We start from the raw sequence: 18,248 nt of genomic DNA, 5'->3' as shown, positions 1-18,248 counted from the left end.
AAGCCTGATGTAAATAAAGAATAACTATGGATAACCCCATTTAAAACCATGTTTTAAAAATAGTACTAAAAGTAAATCTACAGACTGTTTTATAGATTATCAAGTCACTTTTACCTTACTGTTCCCCACAATGAATCAAGAAATAATATAGAATAGATATGAATATGATTACTCTAATTTTGCTGGAAGAAAATTAAACTACAGAGAGATTAGCTTTTAAAATCCTCCTAGATAATAAAATTGTATCTTAAATTTTACTATTTCATTAATAATTTTTATTTAGCATCTGTTATGTATCACTATAAAGTGAAGGCATAGAGGTTAATTGTGGATCCTGACCTTGTAACATGCAGCCAATAAATATTTTGAAATTATATTTTAAATGCATAGATTGTTTCAGAATATCAGTAATATTAAAATGTGAGTAAAATGGGTGTCCTTATTTATGGGAAGCTCTACATTGTATACTATAACTTTTATAAATATGTGTCTCAATACTAGATAGCCAGTCCAGTGTAATAATTACATAACATACATATATATATATATATATATATATATAGCTATACAACATAGTTGTATACAATTATACAATATATAATTATGTTTATAAAATATTTTTTCTGTCTACAGAGAATGAACTTATTTTTTTCCTCTCTCTTCATGTATCTGCAGTCCCTATGAGCACATAACCAAAAACGTTCAAAAAATTTAACGCCAAACACAGAAATCACCATTACAATTTTAAAGATACAAAAGCCTGTAGTAATCACCCAGAATGGCCAGCGACACTAGAACAGCACAGAATCAGATAGAATGAGGCACAGGGAGTGAGCCCTTTGTGGCCCACAGCTGCCACACTTCCATGCACCCCCTCTGCCAGAACCCCCACACATCCTCCCAGGGCTCTTCTCTGGATCCAGACAGACACACAGACAGGTAAGTATGCCACAAATCAGATTCAGCTGTCCTGAATATATACTAAGTGTCACATGTCCCAGTTAAACTAAATAGTATATTTAATTTTTGCTTCCCTTTAAAAAAAAATCAAGCATTAATACCTTAAGTTTAAAATATTTCTTGAGCCTGGTACACAGAGTAAAGGGAATATTCTGGGACACATATAGTACAGGTATAAGATAATTTATGGAAATGTAAGAAAGCAAAGTCCCATTTATTGAGAATCTGCTGTATTGCAGTCATTACTCCCTTTCTGTATATAGTCATAATAAATTCACTCTTAAACTTGCTCCTCAGCCAAGCTTGCATGTTGTCTGGCTAACATTATTTCATGGTTCAGCCCAGATGTCACTTCCTCTGAAAAGGACTTGACTTTTGCTGTCCCCTGCTGTACATGAGTTGCATCTTCATTGTGTTTGCAGAGTGCTTTCCATTGACTTTTACTATAAGGATACTGAGATTATGTTTCTTAATTTCTTGTAGACCTTGGGCTCACTATAATAAGCAACTATGCTTTTATGTATTAGTAAAGGGCACCCAGTACAGTATCTAGTGAGAATATGTAGAATGATACACTAATTGAATGAACTGTTTGAGTATGATATCCCAGTAGCTTCTCCAGGAATAAAATTTTTCATGATACATTCTATATATGCATCAATATACAAAGCATATAGAAAGCTCTTACTGTTCACTTACATCTTAACCAATTTTCCATTTTAAAAACTAGGAAAGAAGAAAGGGAAACATACTGGGCCTCATTCTACAGTAACTAGTTCACATAAAGTCTAATTATTTAATACTCTATGTGGAAAAAAAAAATTAGACCCATGTGTAAGTGTTTCAAAATCTAATGTTATCCAAAGCAATATTCTAACATGGAACTTGAATTTAATTCTAGGGTTTCATTTCATTTATGGTTTTTTGTTAATGTTTATTTATGTATTTTTAGAGAGAGAGAGGGAGAGAGAGCACATGCATGCCAGCATGAGAGTAAGAGAGGGACAGAGAGAGAGGGGGAGAGAGAGAATCCCAAGCAGGCTCCCCACTGTCAGTGCAGAGCTTGACTTGGGGCTCGATCTCAGAAACTGTGAGGTCGTGACCTGAGCGGATATCAAGAGTTGGACACTTAACTGACTGAGCCACCCAGGTGCCCCTCATTTATGTTTTTAAACGCTTAGACTCGTCACATAACGAAGAAACCATGTAATATACGTCACAACTCACTGTTTTTAGGTATAAGTATGTATTTCATGACAGGTAAAACAATGGCTTGTAGTCAGTTTTCAGGCCACTTGAGAAAAATTCACAGCAGTTATTGCAAAGATGAGAGGGACAAAGCAAGAAATTAAGAATGCAATATATAAATAGAGTGCTCTGTTCATTTGTAAATAGAGACATATCTGCCAGTCTTTTTGAGATACATGTTGTTTAACCTCGTGGACTATTTGGCAGTGTTGCCTTTCGCTTCCTTGAAATTCTCATCTTTCTTCACGTGAGTTTACTAAACACTGCTGGTTTTCCTCTCCCTTTCTTGAATGATCCTGTTTACTATGCTTTGCTGGTGTCTCTTGTCTAAATGGAGCTATTCTCAAAGAGTCTGGGCCCCTGTTATCTTCTTTTGCACATCACCTTTAGGAAATCCCACCTCTAACTCTGACTTAAGTGTCCTTTATATTCTTTAAAACCTAAATCCATGAGCTATGGCCTCATCTCTGAGATCTTCCACTTACTGTCTTTAGATATTGATCATGATGTGACTTCTAAGTTTTTACGCTTCAGTTTCTTCTGTACAGGGAACATGATTGTAGAAATTGCCTCCTCGGATTGTCATGAGTAGCAAATGAGATACGTATATTCACTCCCAGGACCTGTTCCTCCTGCATTTTTAAATCTTTAGGTTCCCTGTAAATTAAGACAGTTTTTCTTGGCGATGTCAGTTCCCTCTTTGTGTTTCTTCTGTTGTCGCCCGTGTCACCTCTGCAAGCTTCTAACGTCCGCAGTGCAGTCCGCAGTCATTCCTTCAGGGTAAGCTTGTCCTCTTCAAATGCAAGCAGCCTAGGGAAGTTACATGCTAAATGGAAATCTAGCTGACTGTTAAAAAGGGGAATTCTGTCTTTTAGTTCTACTTTTCAGCCAAGCACACTGTACACACTTCAAGCCTCAGAAAGCAGTGTTGATTTTTTCAAGCATACATTTCTTTATCAGATTCTTTCTCAGATGACAGATGCAATCATACCACTTTCTGACTCAGAAATATTGATTTGACTCTGCTGAGCATTTCAGGCAGTGAGAATCCAGCTGACTTCCCCATGTAGCAGTTCTGCCTCTGCCTCTCCTGTGTTCAAAGCGCTTCAGGACGCCATGCGTTCCTGGAAATACTGAGCCGACCTTGAGCACGAGAGCACCACGGGCAGGTGCGAAAAGTAAGCATTCCATGTGTTTCTGGCAAGACCCTCTCCTTTTCTCTCTCCATTCCTCCCCGCTCACCCCTGACTCATCCCTGGTGTCACATTCTCACTCTCTAGGAAGCACTCGCAGATTTGAGGGGATGGAGAGAGTGATAACAAGAGTTGACTGGGGTGTTTTGGGCTCCTTGAGGTGATTAAGGTGTACAGACTGGATTGACTTCTGGGATTAGCTCCAGTGGACTTTCTAGTGGATGGTAGTTGGGAGGCTGCTGGAATCTGATTATTATGCTCCACCAGTAAATCTCTCTTGTTTTTTGGCAGGAAATCAGTTGAACTTACACTCTTTATTCAAAATCTGGTTTATGTGGGCTGGTCTTTTCTTTCTGTTGTTATGTGTCCATTAAGCTAGAGTGTAGTTCTAAGATTACTAGTTAATTCATTGAAGAAATGAACAGGATAATGGTAATGTTTTTGCTGCCTAATATTTAATTATATTTTGCCATTTTGACTTTCTGTAATATCCAACCTTCCAGTGTCAGTCCCTCTTCACCACATCCCGTCTCTTCACTGGCTCTAAAACCAGAAACAACATCACATGTGGAAGTGGAACCTACTTGAAATATCTATTCTTCCCTGAATTCTGTGAATCACTAATGACTCTTCAGGCTTACCAGGGCAACATCTACCAATTTGCTGCCAGCAATATAATGCTTAGCCAAATAATGAGCTCTGAATGTCCTGAATGTGTAATCTACATTATTGGCCTGTTGTTGAGTACCAGACAGTGAAGCAAATGCATAGTATGTTATTTATGGAATTAAATAAACTAATTACTCCCTATTCCCTTGCACTGGCATTCTGACTTCTGTTCGCATTGTTGTATTTGCAATATTTCTCTAATAGTGGGCTCATTAAGTAAATTGTAGTACATCCACAAAGTTGGTTATTGCATCATCATTAAGAACTACAGTCTTGGGGCGCCTGGGTGGCTCAGTCAGTTAAGCATCCGACTTCGGCTCAGGTCATGATCTCGTGGTCCGTGAGTTCGAGCCCCGCATCGGGCTCTGTCTGACAGCTTAGAGCCTGGAGCCTGTTTCGGATTCTGTGTCTCCCTCTCTCTCTGACCCTCCCCCGTTCATGCTCTGTCTCTCCCTGTCTCAAAAATAAATAAACGTTAAAAAAAAAAAAAAAGAACTACAGTCTTAAAAAATATTTAAGGGCATCAGAATATTCATGGTAATGTTTGGTAATAGTTTCAAATGGTCCAAAAATTTTTCATTAACAGGTAGTCCTGTAAAAAAGAAATTATATATGCATTTATTTATGTATATAAATATATAGTTTTAAATACAAATGGAGTTCAGGTTCAATACATGAGACTTGAACAGCTTGAAGAAATAACTGGCTTTAAAACAGATGCCTGTAGTCCTGCCCTGAATGTTGTCCTGAATGTTCTTGAATGTTTACTTAAATTAGATTTTTTCCTGTTTTTTTAAAGTTTATTTATTTATTTTAAGAGAGAGAGTGTGTGTGCAAGTTGGGGAGGGGGAGAGAGAGATTCTTAATGCAGGGCTCAAACCACAAACCTTGAGATCATGACCTGAGCTGAAATCAAGAGTCGGACATTTAACCAAATGAACCACCCAGGCACTCCTTGAATTTTTTTTTCCTCTCCCTCCTGGTTTCAGCCTAGACTCTAGAACAGATCATTATGTTCCTTATATGAATCATAAATGAATGTATATGAATATATATTTATTATATTTTTTGGTTCTTATATAATTATATTTGCCCTTCTAACAGCAAATACTATATATTTAGCAATTAAGATGGATGTCGTAGCAAATAAGTGACAAATATTACATGAATGAATTGAATAGCACTGCTTGAAAATCTTACTGAGATTTCTTGATATTGATTAGTTATTAAATGTGAAGTAAAAAGCTAAAAAGAATCTTCAAATTTTTATGAACTCTTTATATTTTGGGTATATAAAAGTCATATTCTACTTTTTAAAAATTGGCCTCATTGTAGGGCCTTTACTCAATTTTTACTTAAAAGCTGAACTAGTGAAGGGAGTGTATACTGATGATTCACAACCTGCATTTGACACAGATCAGTTTTGTTGGTTTGTTTGTTGGTTGGAAGATATAAAGGAGTGAGTTTAAAATAAGTTTCAAGTAATGATAGTATTCCATTTCTTTAGTTGAATCAGTGGTTCACGGGGGTTCATTGCAAACTTATTCTTTCTATCCCACCCGTATTTCATAGATGATTTTTTCTCTAGGCAGTGTTTACTGGAAAGAATAAAAAGGGGGAAACCACAATACTATATATAGTTCCAAAATATACAGAAGTAAATAATATATTAAAAGTACACACATATTAAAACCATAACAAAAAACAAATATCTGACAACACAAAAGTTAAAACAGTGGTTGTTCTTAGAGTATATTGAATAGGATATTATAGCAAAAGTTGTTTTTAATGATACTGTCAGTGTCCTACTTCTTAAGTAGACAGAGAGTACATGGATGTTCAACCCTTTTAAAATTTCTTATTGTATATGTATGTCACAAATTATTTTTGATGATTGTCTTTAACATTTCACCTTTTAAAAAAAAAAACCCAAACTTTACAGATAACCCATTTATGCATGTCACACTGATAGAACCAAAGATAGTCCCTCTTTCTTTGGAATTCCAGTTAAGTGTACTTTGCCATGCAACTTAAGATCTGAAATAGACTATTAAAATTACTCTGCACACATACAAAGATTACTGGATAAAAATGGAAAACATCATCGCCCCTTGAATAACACTTGACTCACCCTGACTGTATCAGTTAGACTTTACTTAGAGAAACAGAACCATTAGGAAGCATAGAATCTGTATGATAAGAGATTTGTTTCAGGGATTTGACCTTAAAACAGTTGTGGGAGCTGGGTAAGTGATTGCTGAAATACATACTGGAGATTGAAAGATGAAGGGCAGGCAGAGGAAAGGAAGATGAATTTAAAACCGAGGTGAGCAGAGGAGTGCTTGTGTGGCTCAGTCTCCCCAGAGAGATGCTCGCGTGGCTCAGTCCCACTTAAGTTCAGGACATGATCTCTCAGTTCATGAGCTCGAGCCCTGCACTGGATTCTGTGCTGACAGCTCGGAGCCTGGAGCCTGCTTCAGATTCTGTGTCTCCCTCTCTATCTGTTCCTCCTCCGCTCACTTGCTCGTTCTCTCAAAAATAAAGATTAAAATAATTTTTTTTAATAAAATATAAAGGGGTGAACAAGGACAAGCTAGAACCCATGAGGACAGGCCAGAACCCCTGTCTATTGTCACTGTCTCATCCTGAAAGCTAAAGAAGAAGCTGAAGAAGAATCCAGAGGGAAATAGAGCAGCTGCATGCCTGCCTGCTGTCCGAAGCCAAGCAGTAAGTGACATGTGTGAGCTACAACAGTCCCTGGTGACCCCGTCCCAACTTTCTGAGCTTGTAAAAAGCACTCATAGCTGCTGCTTTGCTGCTGCCCTCCCCATCTCACACAGAATGTCTGTAGCGCCGCATTATAATGGGAAACTAGGAAAGATAATTTTTGTAAATAGAGTTTATCCTAGGCGGGTTTATACCTTGCAAAATCAACACACTGATTCTTCCTTGCAAAAAGCGTTTCCAGTCCTGCACCACGTTCTACTGCACTGTGGAAGGGCTTACCGCTTACCCAATCTTCCCAGCCACCTTCCTGCATTCTCCATCATCCCGTCAGTCTGGTGCAACCCCTCCCCTTCATACACGTGTCAAGCTCCCTAGTTGGTGGGATTCTGCTGTCTTTGAATATTATATCCACAGTGATCCTTAAATTTAAAAGTTGGGACTGGCTTTTGTTTATCCTGTAAACTGTTCTACAAATTTCATTCAACTGCAGTGTGCTTTAAATAATCTAACTTCCAAATGCATATAGCTGTGTAATCTTAACAAAATTCCTCTGTGATGAAGTGTGTTACAATCCTCAAAATTTGTTATAAAACTCAATTACTCATGGACTGTAGTGCTGACTGTTGACTAAGTTTGCCTTGAAAGGTGGTTTTTTTTGGCTTTGATGTAATAACTAACATGCAAAATAAACGTACACCTCTTATAATAGGGACAAAATAAAATACAAGTTTATAAGAGCAGAAGGATGAGAACTGGTTATAAAAAATGAACTTGTCACCATATAAAACACATGGCATATTTTTTAAACTGTTGGTTAATTTTTTATACTAAACATATAAATAACTATCAGCCTAGAATGTAGTGCACTAGAACACTTAATCACAAATAGAAATGACATGAATCCGAAGATAAGCCTTCTCTTTAAGCCTTCCTTTTTTGCTAGAGCTGAGTTAGCTAAAGCCAACACAGTAATTATGTATGATTACCCGTAAGTTTGCATCTTTGGTTACTAGTGAGAAAACAGCTGTGTCTTTGGAGTTGTCCTTTATATACACTACTGGGAGATCAGTTGCCCTAATCCCTGTGACTGAACCCAAATCGGATAGATCTGTTAATCAAGCAGTAGTCGTAGTGAGCTCACTTTTCTTGCTTCGCTCTATACAGATACAAAGATAGAGACAGGGAGGGAGAGAGAGAGGGAAAGGGAGGGAGGGATATGAAGGAAGGGAGGAAGGAAGGAAGACAGGCAGGCAATATAGGGAGATGAGCCTTGAGTGTGTGTGTTTTTTTTTTTAAGTTTTTTTAATGTTTGTTTATTTTTGAGAGAGAGAGAGTGCAAGCAGGAGCGGGGCAGAGAGAGAATGAGACACAGAATCTAAAGCAGGCTCCGGGCTCTGAGCGGTCAGCCCAGAGCCCAGTACAGGACTCAAACTCATGAGCTATGAGATCATTGCCTGAGCTGAAGCTGGATGCTCAACCGACTTTGCGACCCTGGTACCCAGGTGCCCTGCCCTGTGTTGTTTTTATCCATGCAAATCAATACACATATTTGCATAAATGTAAATATATACATATCTTTCTAAAAGGAAACTAAGCCCCCTATTTTCTTCAAGTTCTGTCAAAGCTGTGTTAATATAATAGAGAGGTATTTTAATTATGCATGTGTGTATTTATATATTATTTATTTAATGCTATTTAAAACATCAAACACTCAGATCACTTTCCTGGTTTAGAAAAATATACATGAATTATGATGAGAAAGTGACTAGAAAAATGATCCTGGTTTAGTCAAAGAAAAATGGACACAAAAAGAATGTCAAATGAGAATATGCAATTATAATCTAAATATAATTTTACTCCCTGGTGTAATAAACATGATTTTAGTTGGCATGTTGCTATTTATGGAAATATCTGTTAATGTAGTTTACATTATATAGAAACTTACACTAAGAGCTTCAAATGAGTGAAATAGAGAGTTTGTGTGGGATTATGGGAGTGTGGGGTTTTATAGAAATAAACATCCAGATAAAAGAAAAGGTGAGTAGGGACATGAGCACTGATAAATTTCAACCCAGGCAGGACAACCCCAGTACAAGTTCTTAACAGCACCCAATATTCTGTTAGGTTTCATTATTGATTCTTACCCTTCAAAGTCAGAATTTCATTGAAAATTAATATTTAAAATTTAGCCTATTTGTTTTTTTCTTAGTTTTAATATGAATATTTATGTCCTAATACATTCTTTTTTTTTTAATTTTTTAATCTTTATTTTTCAGAAAGAGTAAGAGAGCAAAAGCAGGGAAGGGGCAGAGAGAGAGGGGGACAGAGGATCTGAAGCAGGGCTCTGTGCTGACAGCAGAGGAGCCCACGTGGGGCTCAAACTCGCAAACTGCAAGGTCATGACCTGAGCCAAAGTCAGGTGCTTAACCGACTGAGCCATCCAGGTGCCCCTGTTCCAATACATTCCGATATGATTCTTATACCCACATAGAAAATAAATGGGGAATAACCCCAATCAATCATTCACTTATGTATTTTGCATACGCGGTTTTGTTTCATTGATTGTAAGGGGAACAAAAATACTAAGGAAGCTATGCATTCTAGCCAAAAGCAGTATACTAAGAAGAAGAGCTGACACACCTCTCATCCATTTTTAGGAGGGACAGAATAAGAATGGAAATATCAGAAATACCTCACTGCATACACTTGTAAAGTGCAGTCTCATGAATGATCAGATTTCTAATACCCTCATTGTGTAGTCTGGCAACTGATTGTGTAATCTGAAAAAAAAAAAAACAGTGCATCAACTGTGAATTCAGTCCTTTTTTCTTTTACAGATAACAGAAATAAATTTAGAAATTTAAACACAAAGTCTGATTTTCAGAATCTCAGCTTGAACCGTAAGAATGTATGGGCTTTAGGTAAAAAGAACAACTTAATCCAAGACTATAGGTGAGACTGATACCAGCGATAGTCTCAGGTAACTTTGCTTCCCAGTTTTTGGACCTGTCAATGAGTAAATAGTGATTTCTTTCTTTTTTTTTTTTAATATATGAAATTTATTGTCAAATTGGTTTCCATACAACACCCAGTGCTCATCCCAAAAGATGCCCTCTTCAATACCCATCACCCACTCTCCCCTCCCTCCCACCCCCCATCAGCCCTCAGTTTGTTCTCAGTTTTTAAGAGTCTCTTATGCTTTGGTTCTCTCCCAGAGTAAATAGTGATTTCTAACCAGATTATTAGCATAATTTTCAGCTCAAAAAAATAACATTCTGAATAAACAAACACAGAAACCTATGTAAAATTCTTATCGTTGACTCAAAAACTTAATAGTGGGCTGGAAACTCAAAGATATTAAATATCAGTTCCTGTGATCACTTGGTTATCCTTCACAGAATTCTGACTAGGGGTCACCTAATCTCTGTTTAAATACTTTCATCGATGGAAACTATCTGACCTTCCAAATTGGTAGGATTGGTCTTTTCATGAAAATTCACGTTAAGACGCAGCTGAGATTTCCCAGGTACAAATACCAGTGCTGATGCATGGTTTGCGGCCATCACAGCTCTGCCATTTTAAGTCTAAGGCCGACTTTCAACCTGCCGCAGGTCTTATTATCATGCTTCAGAAATGATACTTAGAAAAATAAATAGGCAGGCCTGGAGTTCTGAGATTTTCCTTAATGGTATTGTTGCTATAGTTACAGCTGAAATGTTACATAAAGCAAATTGCTTATTGATGGAAAAATGCTGAGTAGCATAGCAGCATCCCTTTTCTGGGTTTTTATTGCCTTCATTTCCTACTTTCCTCTTAAGATTAATGGATTTGTGGAGCGTTGTTTTGAACAAGCCCTGATGATTTGATGTTAAAATAAATGCATTTTATTAATATTGTACCAGCTGACAATTGGATATATTCTAGTATGTTGTGATCAACATGGAGTTGTTTTTTATTCGCTAATTGCTTATCAGAATTTTCCCTACTTGGATATGAATTTGTTATCCTGGTTATAAATGTTGAAACGCTGAATAAAAAGGTGATTGGTCTCATAGTATAGAGTCTTCTGAATTTATTGAATACATTTAATAATATGGCTAAAAACTTTTATTATGTTTTATACTATTATACTTACATAATACTGACAATAAAATGTATTTTAAAAACATAGTAAAACAAATGGAAATGATCTGACAGGATCCATAATGATGACTTCTGTTTAAAAAAAAAAAAAGTCTCCATAAGCATCTGTATTTTTCTGTGTATTTTTCTATGTATTTTCTTGTATTTTCTATGCAAGAAACTCAATGATATAAATGCCTTTAGTATATATAAATATATATTACATAATATATAACATATATTCATTTTCTGATTTGCTTTATAAGCAAATATTTAAAGATAAACCTGTAAGTCTTTTGATATTTAACCTTAAGGCAAAATATGAATAATCCCATCTTTTGCAATTTACAGAAGGAGTTAATGCTATGTGTGGTAAAATCCTTTCAGGTGGTAAAAGTCATATATGGCAGTGATACTTTTTGCACTGAATTCTTGTATAATTTAGGCATCTTGCTTATTTTATCTCCAGTTTGCTACTGGACTAGAAGCATTATGAGTATTTAATGGTGTGGCTGTTGAAGAACTAGGAGGGCAGACGACATTTTATTTTGGACCTAGACATGTAATGTTTCTTAATTAAATCTCTGAATACAGTGATAACAAAAATCCTTGGGATTATTTTTGGTAAAGAATGCAAAAAAAAAAAAAAAAGTGAACTATGGTTTTTGACATCTTAGGTGATTGTAGAATATTTCCCAAATTATCATTTGTGAAGCCAGTTTTTCTAGTAACTGTGTTTGTATTTAATGATGATACGATAATGACAATAACCCATGCTGTCCAAAATGAACTTTTTTGAAAATTCATTTTTACTCATTGTTAAAATTGATCAGTTTTGCTTTTCTCATGTCTGCTTTCGACTTTACCCTCACTGCTGCTTTTTCTTATCCCCTTTTAATAAATAAAATTTAAATTTGCATGTTTAAAGAAATATACAATTTTTGGTGTTACAATAGTTTCCCCCCTTTTTAGTTCCTTACTGATATTATAACGTCCTCTGCTTGCAGAACTTGCTGGCATTCTAATTTTGGTTCTAGGGCTGCAGAGAAAAGAGACACATGTATAAGGCTGCCAATTCAGCTTTTCTAATTGGTGAAGAAATCCTCCTTTGTGATTCATGAATTATCAAATTCCTTATATTCTATGTAGATTCATTAGACAATCCTGTTAAAAGCATTATATGCTTTCTGTTTTCCATATAAATAGATATAAATAGAATAAATAGATACATAATAGATACATAAGTGGTAGTTATTTGACATGATAGTAACATCAGTTTCCAAAGTAACTTTGGTGACAAAATGTAAAGTCAAAAGAATTAGACCTGTCCTTATGATCTTATTTAAAATGCAAATCAGTAATGCAATTGAGACACCAAGTATAAAAATATCAGGTTTAACTGAATATGGATGGAAGTGTAAGCAAAACACAAATTTGAACTGGCCAGCCAGGCTCTCAGGATAAGATGGTTTTTTTTTTAGACTGACCCTATTATTGCCTTCTCTTTGCTTTTCAGACAGTGGTCATGTGGGTTATCACTGTTTAAGTTTATCAAACATTATTTTAAATTGGGAAAATGAAGCATTTTATGTGACATTATAGATTAAATAGGTTATACCTTTTATCCCATTACCTAAATTTCAAATATATGAAAATGAGTATACTACCTTGAAATAGTTATTTATTTTCTCAATACATTTTCTTTTTTTTTTTATTTAAAAAAAATTTAACATTTATTTGCTTTCAAGAGAGAGACAGAGCGCTAGTGGGGGAGGGGCCGAGAAAGAGGGAGACAGAATCTGAAGGAGGTTCCAGGCTCCCAGCCATCAGCACAGAGCCTGGCGTGGGGCTCGAACTCACGAACCAGCTACAAGATCATGACCTGAGCCGAAGTCGGACACTTAACCGACTAAGCCACCCAGGTGTCCCTCATTTTATTTTCATTTTAATTTCATTTATTTTCATTTTATTTTATTTCATTTATTTTCATTTTAACAAGAGCTGTATACCACTGCAGTATCAAAGTAAGAGATGATAACTTTGTAAAAACAATTTGTTCCAAAACCTCACATAAAATAATCACATTATTATAGTTGATAAAAATTTGCAATGTAATGTTACCTGTATCCCTGCTATATTAAAAACTTCCTAACTTATTTACATTAGGACAAGGCCTGATAGGAATGCTTAACACACACCTGCATTTGGTTTTTAGAATCCATGTGACAAAACAGCAGTGATGCGGCTATTTTTGTCTGCTTTTGTTTAAAAAGAAAATGTCAGGTTCTGAATGAAAATATTCTAAACTGTGGCTCAACTGAGTAATGGTTTTTAAAACCACAGCATGGATTAAGATTGATTTTCTGTAGGTATTATGGCACTGCTTTCTCTAGGGACTATTCAACACAAGGGCTGGAGCTTTTTGTATTTGACATAAGGGATCAAATCAGTTTCTTTCTTAAGACTTTTATATAAAGTTATTATATAAAGAAGCCACAGTTCACTCTAGAGCTGCTTAGAACTGAAATTAAGAAGGGAATTGGTATTGGATGATCATACACACAAAAAGCAAATGAACCCATAATGCATACTGATGTTTTATCGACAGCATCTTATAAAAAGTAAATAACTGACTTTTGTCTTTACTCTTCAGATAAGCAAATAAGAATTATAATAGCTTACAGATTGCAAAGCACTAATTTTTATTAAGCATCATTATTTAGATATCTAAAAAATTGGAAGCTGAAATAAGAAATAAAACTTAGATCCCTGATAATATTCTAGAACAGTAAGTGATTTTTGTCTCTGAGTAATTTAAGTAATGTAACTAGAAAGAGTGATCCAATATGAAAAGCAGTTTGAAATTGAACTTCTCAAAAAAACAGTGCAGCATATGAATGCAGTACTCTTTGTGTGACTTCCAACTGTAGTCTTTACAAAATAGGTATTCATTAAATGTAACCATTAGAATCTACATATATAGCCTTTATTTCTTACATTATAATAGCTATAAGGTAAGAAATAGTGCAACATACATCAATAGGGCAGAAATTCTGCAATATTATTAGTCTCACATAATCAGTCTCCCATGCCATCATTTGTATGTGTTAAGAGAGAGTGATTATCAGAATTCAGCTTGCAAAAGAATCAATCAAGAATTAACCAGTGTATTGAAAAGGCAGATCTTTGTCCCAGTCCAGGATCCTGTTAAAACAATTTTAGCAATTCCTAGGAATTTGCATGTCTTATGACCATCTCAGTTGATTGGTGCAGGTGGCCTATGGATTACACTGAGGAGCAGAAACATAGCAAACTGTTTGACTCAGCGATTCAAAAAACCCTGGGGGATAAGATATCAGACCGCTTGAGCCAGTGATTGCATTTTGCTCAGTTGCATAAGAAATGTGAATATTATTAAGAATGAAATTATTTTTTAGTCCTAAAGCAGATAGAGAATTATGTACAGGTGACTCTTGAAAACTTTCATGTACCTTGTGAAGTTTTACTCTGGTCGATAGAGGCACATTTGACCCACGTCAAGAGATAGGAGATTATACATTAAATCCTAAAAGAGCTCTTGATTAATTGTAGTTAAAAGAAAATGACCATAAAATCTAATAGTTTTGTGTAAACATATGATGGAAATACTAATTTTAAAGCCACCAAGCTCAAAAGTACGGTGTTTGGAACAAATGTAGATTTTTCACCAAAAAAAAATGTGTGTGTGTGTGTGTGTGTATATATATATATATATATATATATATATATATATATATATACATACATACATACATATATATATTCATTCCGTGGCTCCATCTTTAGTGCCATGTATATATTATATGTAATATATATATATATTACATATATATAATAAATATAATATATAATATATAATATATGTAATATATATTACAAATATATATGTAATATATATATTACATACAAATTACATACATATTATATACATATATATTACATATATATGTATATAATATACATATATTACATATACACATATATATGTATATAATATATATTATATAATATATATAATATATATTATATATAATTAATATATATTAATTATATAATTATATATAATATATATATAATATATATAATTATATAATATAATATATAATGTATATATATACATATATACGTATATATGTATATAATATACATATATTACGTATATATGTATATAATATACATATATATTATATTATATATATAATATAATATATAATATATGTAATATATATTACAAATATATATGTAATATATATATTACACAAATTACATACATATTATATACATATATATTACAAATATATATGTAATATATATTACATACAAATTACATACATATTACATACAAATATGTATGTAATATATATAACATATATTATATATTATATATTATATATTATATATATATAATCTTTCTTATGGTGAAGAGAATGAATTGCCAATCTCTAATATGGAAAATAATATGAGGAAAATATTCCTCATATTTTTAGATTATAAATAGTCTTTTTGCAGTCTTCCTTAGAAGTCACTATTTCATTGGTTTGGAAAACAGTCTACTTTCTCCCTGTACAGAAAAGCAACTAGAAATCACCAGATGTTAACCTTGGTATATGCAACCAAAGTGGTGCGTTATAATATAGTTAATCTATTCATTGCTGTTTCATTTGCAGATTCAAGAATGGCTTTGTTTAAATTGCCAAACCCAGAGAGCAATATCAGGACAGCTTGGAGATATGGGCAAAATGCCACCTACACCTTCAGCACCAAAAGCCTCTCCTATGCCTGTCCCTCCAGAACAACCATCTCAGAAGACAGCAATGCCTACTCAAGTAAGAGTGAAAAAGAAGGAACAAGAAGTAAAAACAGAAGCTGAACAAATCATTCCAGAAAAAGTGAAAGAGATACCATCAGTGGAAAAGATTGTCCCGAAGGGGATCACAGACCACAAACAAGAGAGTAAACTAGAGAAAACTTCAGCCCCTGAAGACAAAAAGCCACTCCCAGAAGAGAAAAAGCCCCCTCTTGAAGAAAAAAAGCCACCCACTGAAGACAAAAAGTTACCTCCAGGAACAAAAACAGCTCTGGAGGAGGAACAGAAACAAGACTTAGCTAAGACTCAAGTACCAACTGCTGAGGAAAAGCCTGAAGGCAGAGTGACTCCACAGGTTGTACAAGAGAAGCTACCACAGACCAAGATGGAAGACAAACCCTCTGGCCCACCTCCAAGTTTGTCAAAGGAAGATGATGAGGTGCCTCAAAAAATTAAAGACCAGCCACAGGCAGCACACCCAGCAAAGCCTGATCAGGTGGAACCTGGGAAAGAAAAAACAGTAAGTTCTGTTTTCCTATCTTTGCACTCTGTTAGGTATATAAAACTTACAGATTTTTACCAAAGTACACAGAGTGCTTACTGCTAATTAGGGAAGTGAAAGCCTTCAGTTAAAAGCACTTTCAGAAAAGTGTAACAATTGTTGTCGAAATGAACAAATTTGGCATTCTGACAGCTTAATCTAATTTAAATAAAGCAGAGATAGCAGATTGATTTTTCTAGCTGTTATGCATATCTAATAATTTACCAAAATTCTTTAGGGTGATAAAAATAGTTTCTTACAACTTTAAGGTTCTTCTTCTCTCTGCTATGAACATAAAATCAGTATCTACCTTTAACATAAAATAATATGTGTCTTAAGTTTCTATTTACTTAGTCACTTGGTTAAGCAAAAGTCAACAAGTTCCTTTTCACTTGAAAGCCTCTTAAGGTATGATCAGCCATTGAAAGGTCTAAATAATTGTGGTTGCCAAAAAAAAAAAAGTGTGACTAAAATTTAGGACAAATCATTTTCTGTAAAAGTTAATTGTAGTATTTAACGTGATTTTTATATGATGTACTCTACTTGTTTAATATTGAAGGATTATTTGTAATCCAGGCATAATCTGGAATAATATATATATATTTTTTTCTTTAGTGCAAACTTTTAAGGGTATCTACCCATCTTAACCACTATCTGCCCAAGCAGCAGTGTTATTTTTCGAAGAATTCTGATTGTTTGAGAGCTACACCAGGTCTTACATCATATTTGGTTGATTAATTTTAATTCACAGATAACAATGACTTGAAGGAAAATGAAATGATTTATTAATATTAAAAGTTAATATTAGGGCTCTATTTAGAATCTGTAGTGCATCCCAACTCTTAGTTGCTTTTTTGGTCATTTACAGTTTTAACACTTGGTTTAGTAACCGATCTCTGATATATGATATACCAGATAAATAAAATACATCATCTCATATATATCACATATATCATATATATATAATATGATACATCACTTGTAATATGATGCATCACTCACAGATAATTCATCATTGGTCTCCCCTCATAACATAAATGAGTTTATCAGAGTCAGAAAGAGCAGGTACCTGTATATTCTTCATTCTCTGCCGGGATGTAGTATCACCATCACCACCCATTACTGCTTGTAGCCTACCACTTTGCACAACCTGATGACTTTTACCATTTCTCCCTTTGTAAAACGGCCCTTGGCTTTCATAACCCTTCCCTTTTTGTTCTCTTTTGGTCTTTCTGATCATACTTTATGAGTTCTACGTTGACTCCCTGTATCACTTTCTTTCCTCATTTCTGAAAGAGGAGGTTTTCTTTGTATTTTGCTTCATTTTTGTTTTGGGTATGTCTTCTTTGTTCTTAGGAGAGCCCCATGAACAATTGTTAAGTCTACCTGTGCACCTTCTTCCCCTCTTTTGAGTATCAGATCTGCAGTTTCAAATACTCAGTAGATGTTCCACTTCGAAGCCTCACTGTAAACTGGAACTCAATATGTTGGAATTTTATCTACACTCTACAGAGGCTTTTTCTGCTCCTGAGTTTCTGTTTCTGGTAATGGCAGCATCATTCACCTGCCTCTACCTTCCTGGTCACTACCCTTCTGAGAGATCTGAGGCTTCTTCTTACTGCCTGCCCTTTGCTCTCGGCATCCAATTCATCACATTCCTGTCTGTTAGTTCCTATTCCTGAGCACACTCTTAATTATGGCCTTCATGCCCTTTCATCAGTGATTTGAGTAATCTAATTACTGGTCACTGTGCCTTCTCTTTCTCCTTTCCTCCATATATAATTGTCAGATAATTATTTTGTAGGGTGCACGTAATTTCACTCTATCACTCAGATATTGCTAATGCTTCTCCATTGCTTGTTAAATAGAATCCAAACGAGAAATATCCAGATATTTTGTTAATGCACTTTTTATTTTGTACCTTTATCACTTTCTTTTTGTT

General features: G+C 34.8%; 1 protein-coding gene across 2 annotated transcripts in view; it reads left to right on the top strand.

The window, feature by feature from the left end:
- The window catches only part of PCLO (piccolo presynaptic cytomatrix protein), a 423,639-nt gene that overhangs the window by 191,327 nt on the left and 214,064 nt on the right, over positions 1-18,248 (top strand). For both annotated transcript variants that reach the window (XM_047849897.1, XM_047849896.1), the window contains exon 4: positions 15,626-16,285. In XM_047849897.1, coding sequence (XP_047705853.1) covers positions 15,626-16,285 — 660 coding nt within the window. The remainder of the gene's footprint in view (positions 1-15,625; positions 16,286-18,248) is intronic.

The sequence above is a fragment of the Prionailurus viverrinus genome, chromosome A2 (genome assembly GCF_022837055.1).
Source record: "Prionailurus viverrinus isolate Anna chromosome A2, UM_Priviv_1.0, whole genome shotgun sequence".
Classification (NCBI taxonomy): Eukaryota; Metazoa; Chordata; class Mammalia; order Carnivora; family Felidae; genus Prionailurus; species Prionailurus viverrinus.
Note: the sequence above shows the minus strand (reverse complement) of the source record. Positions and strands in the feature narration are given on the sequence as shown.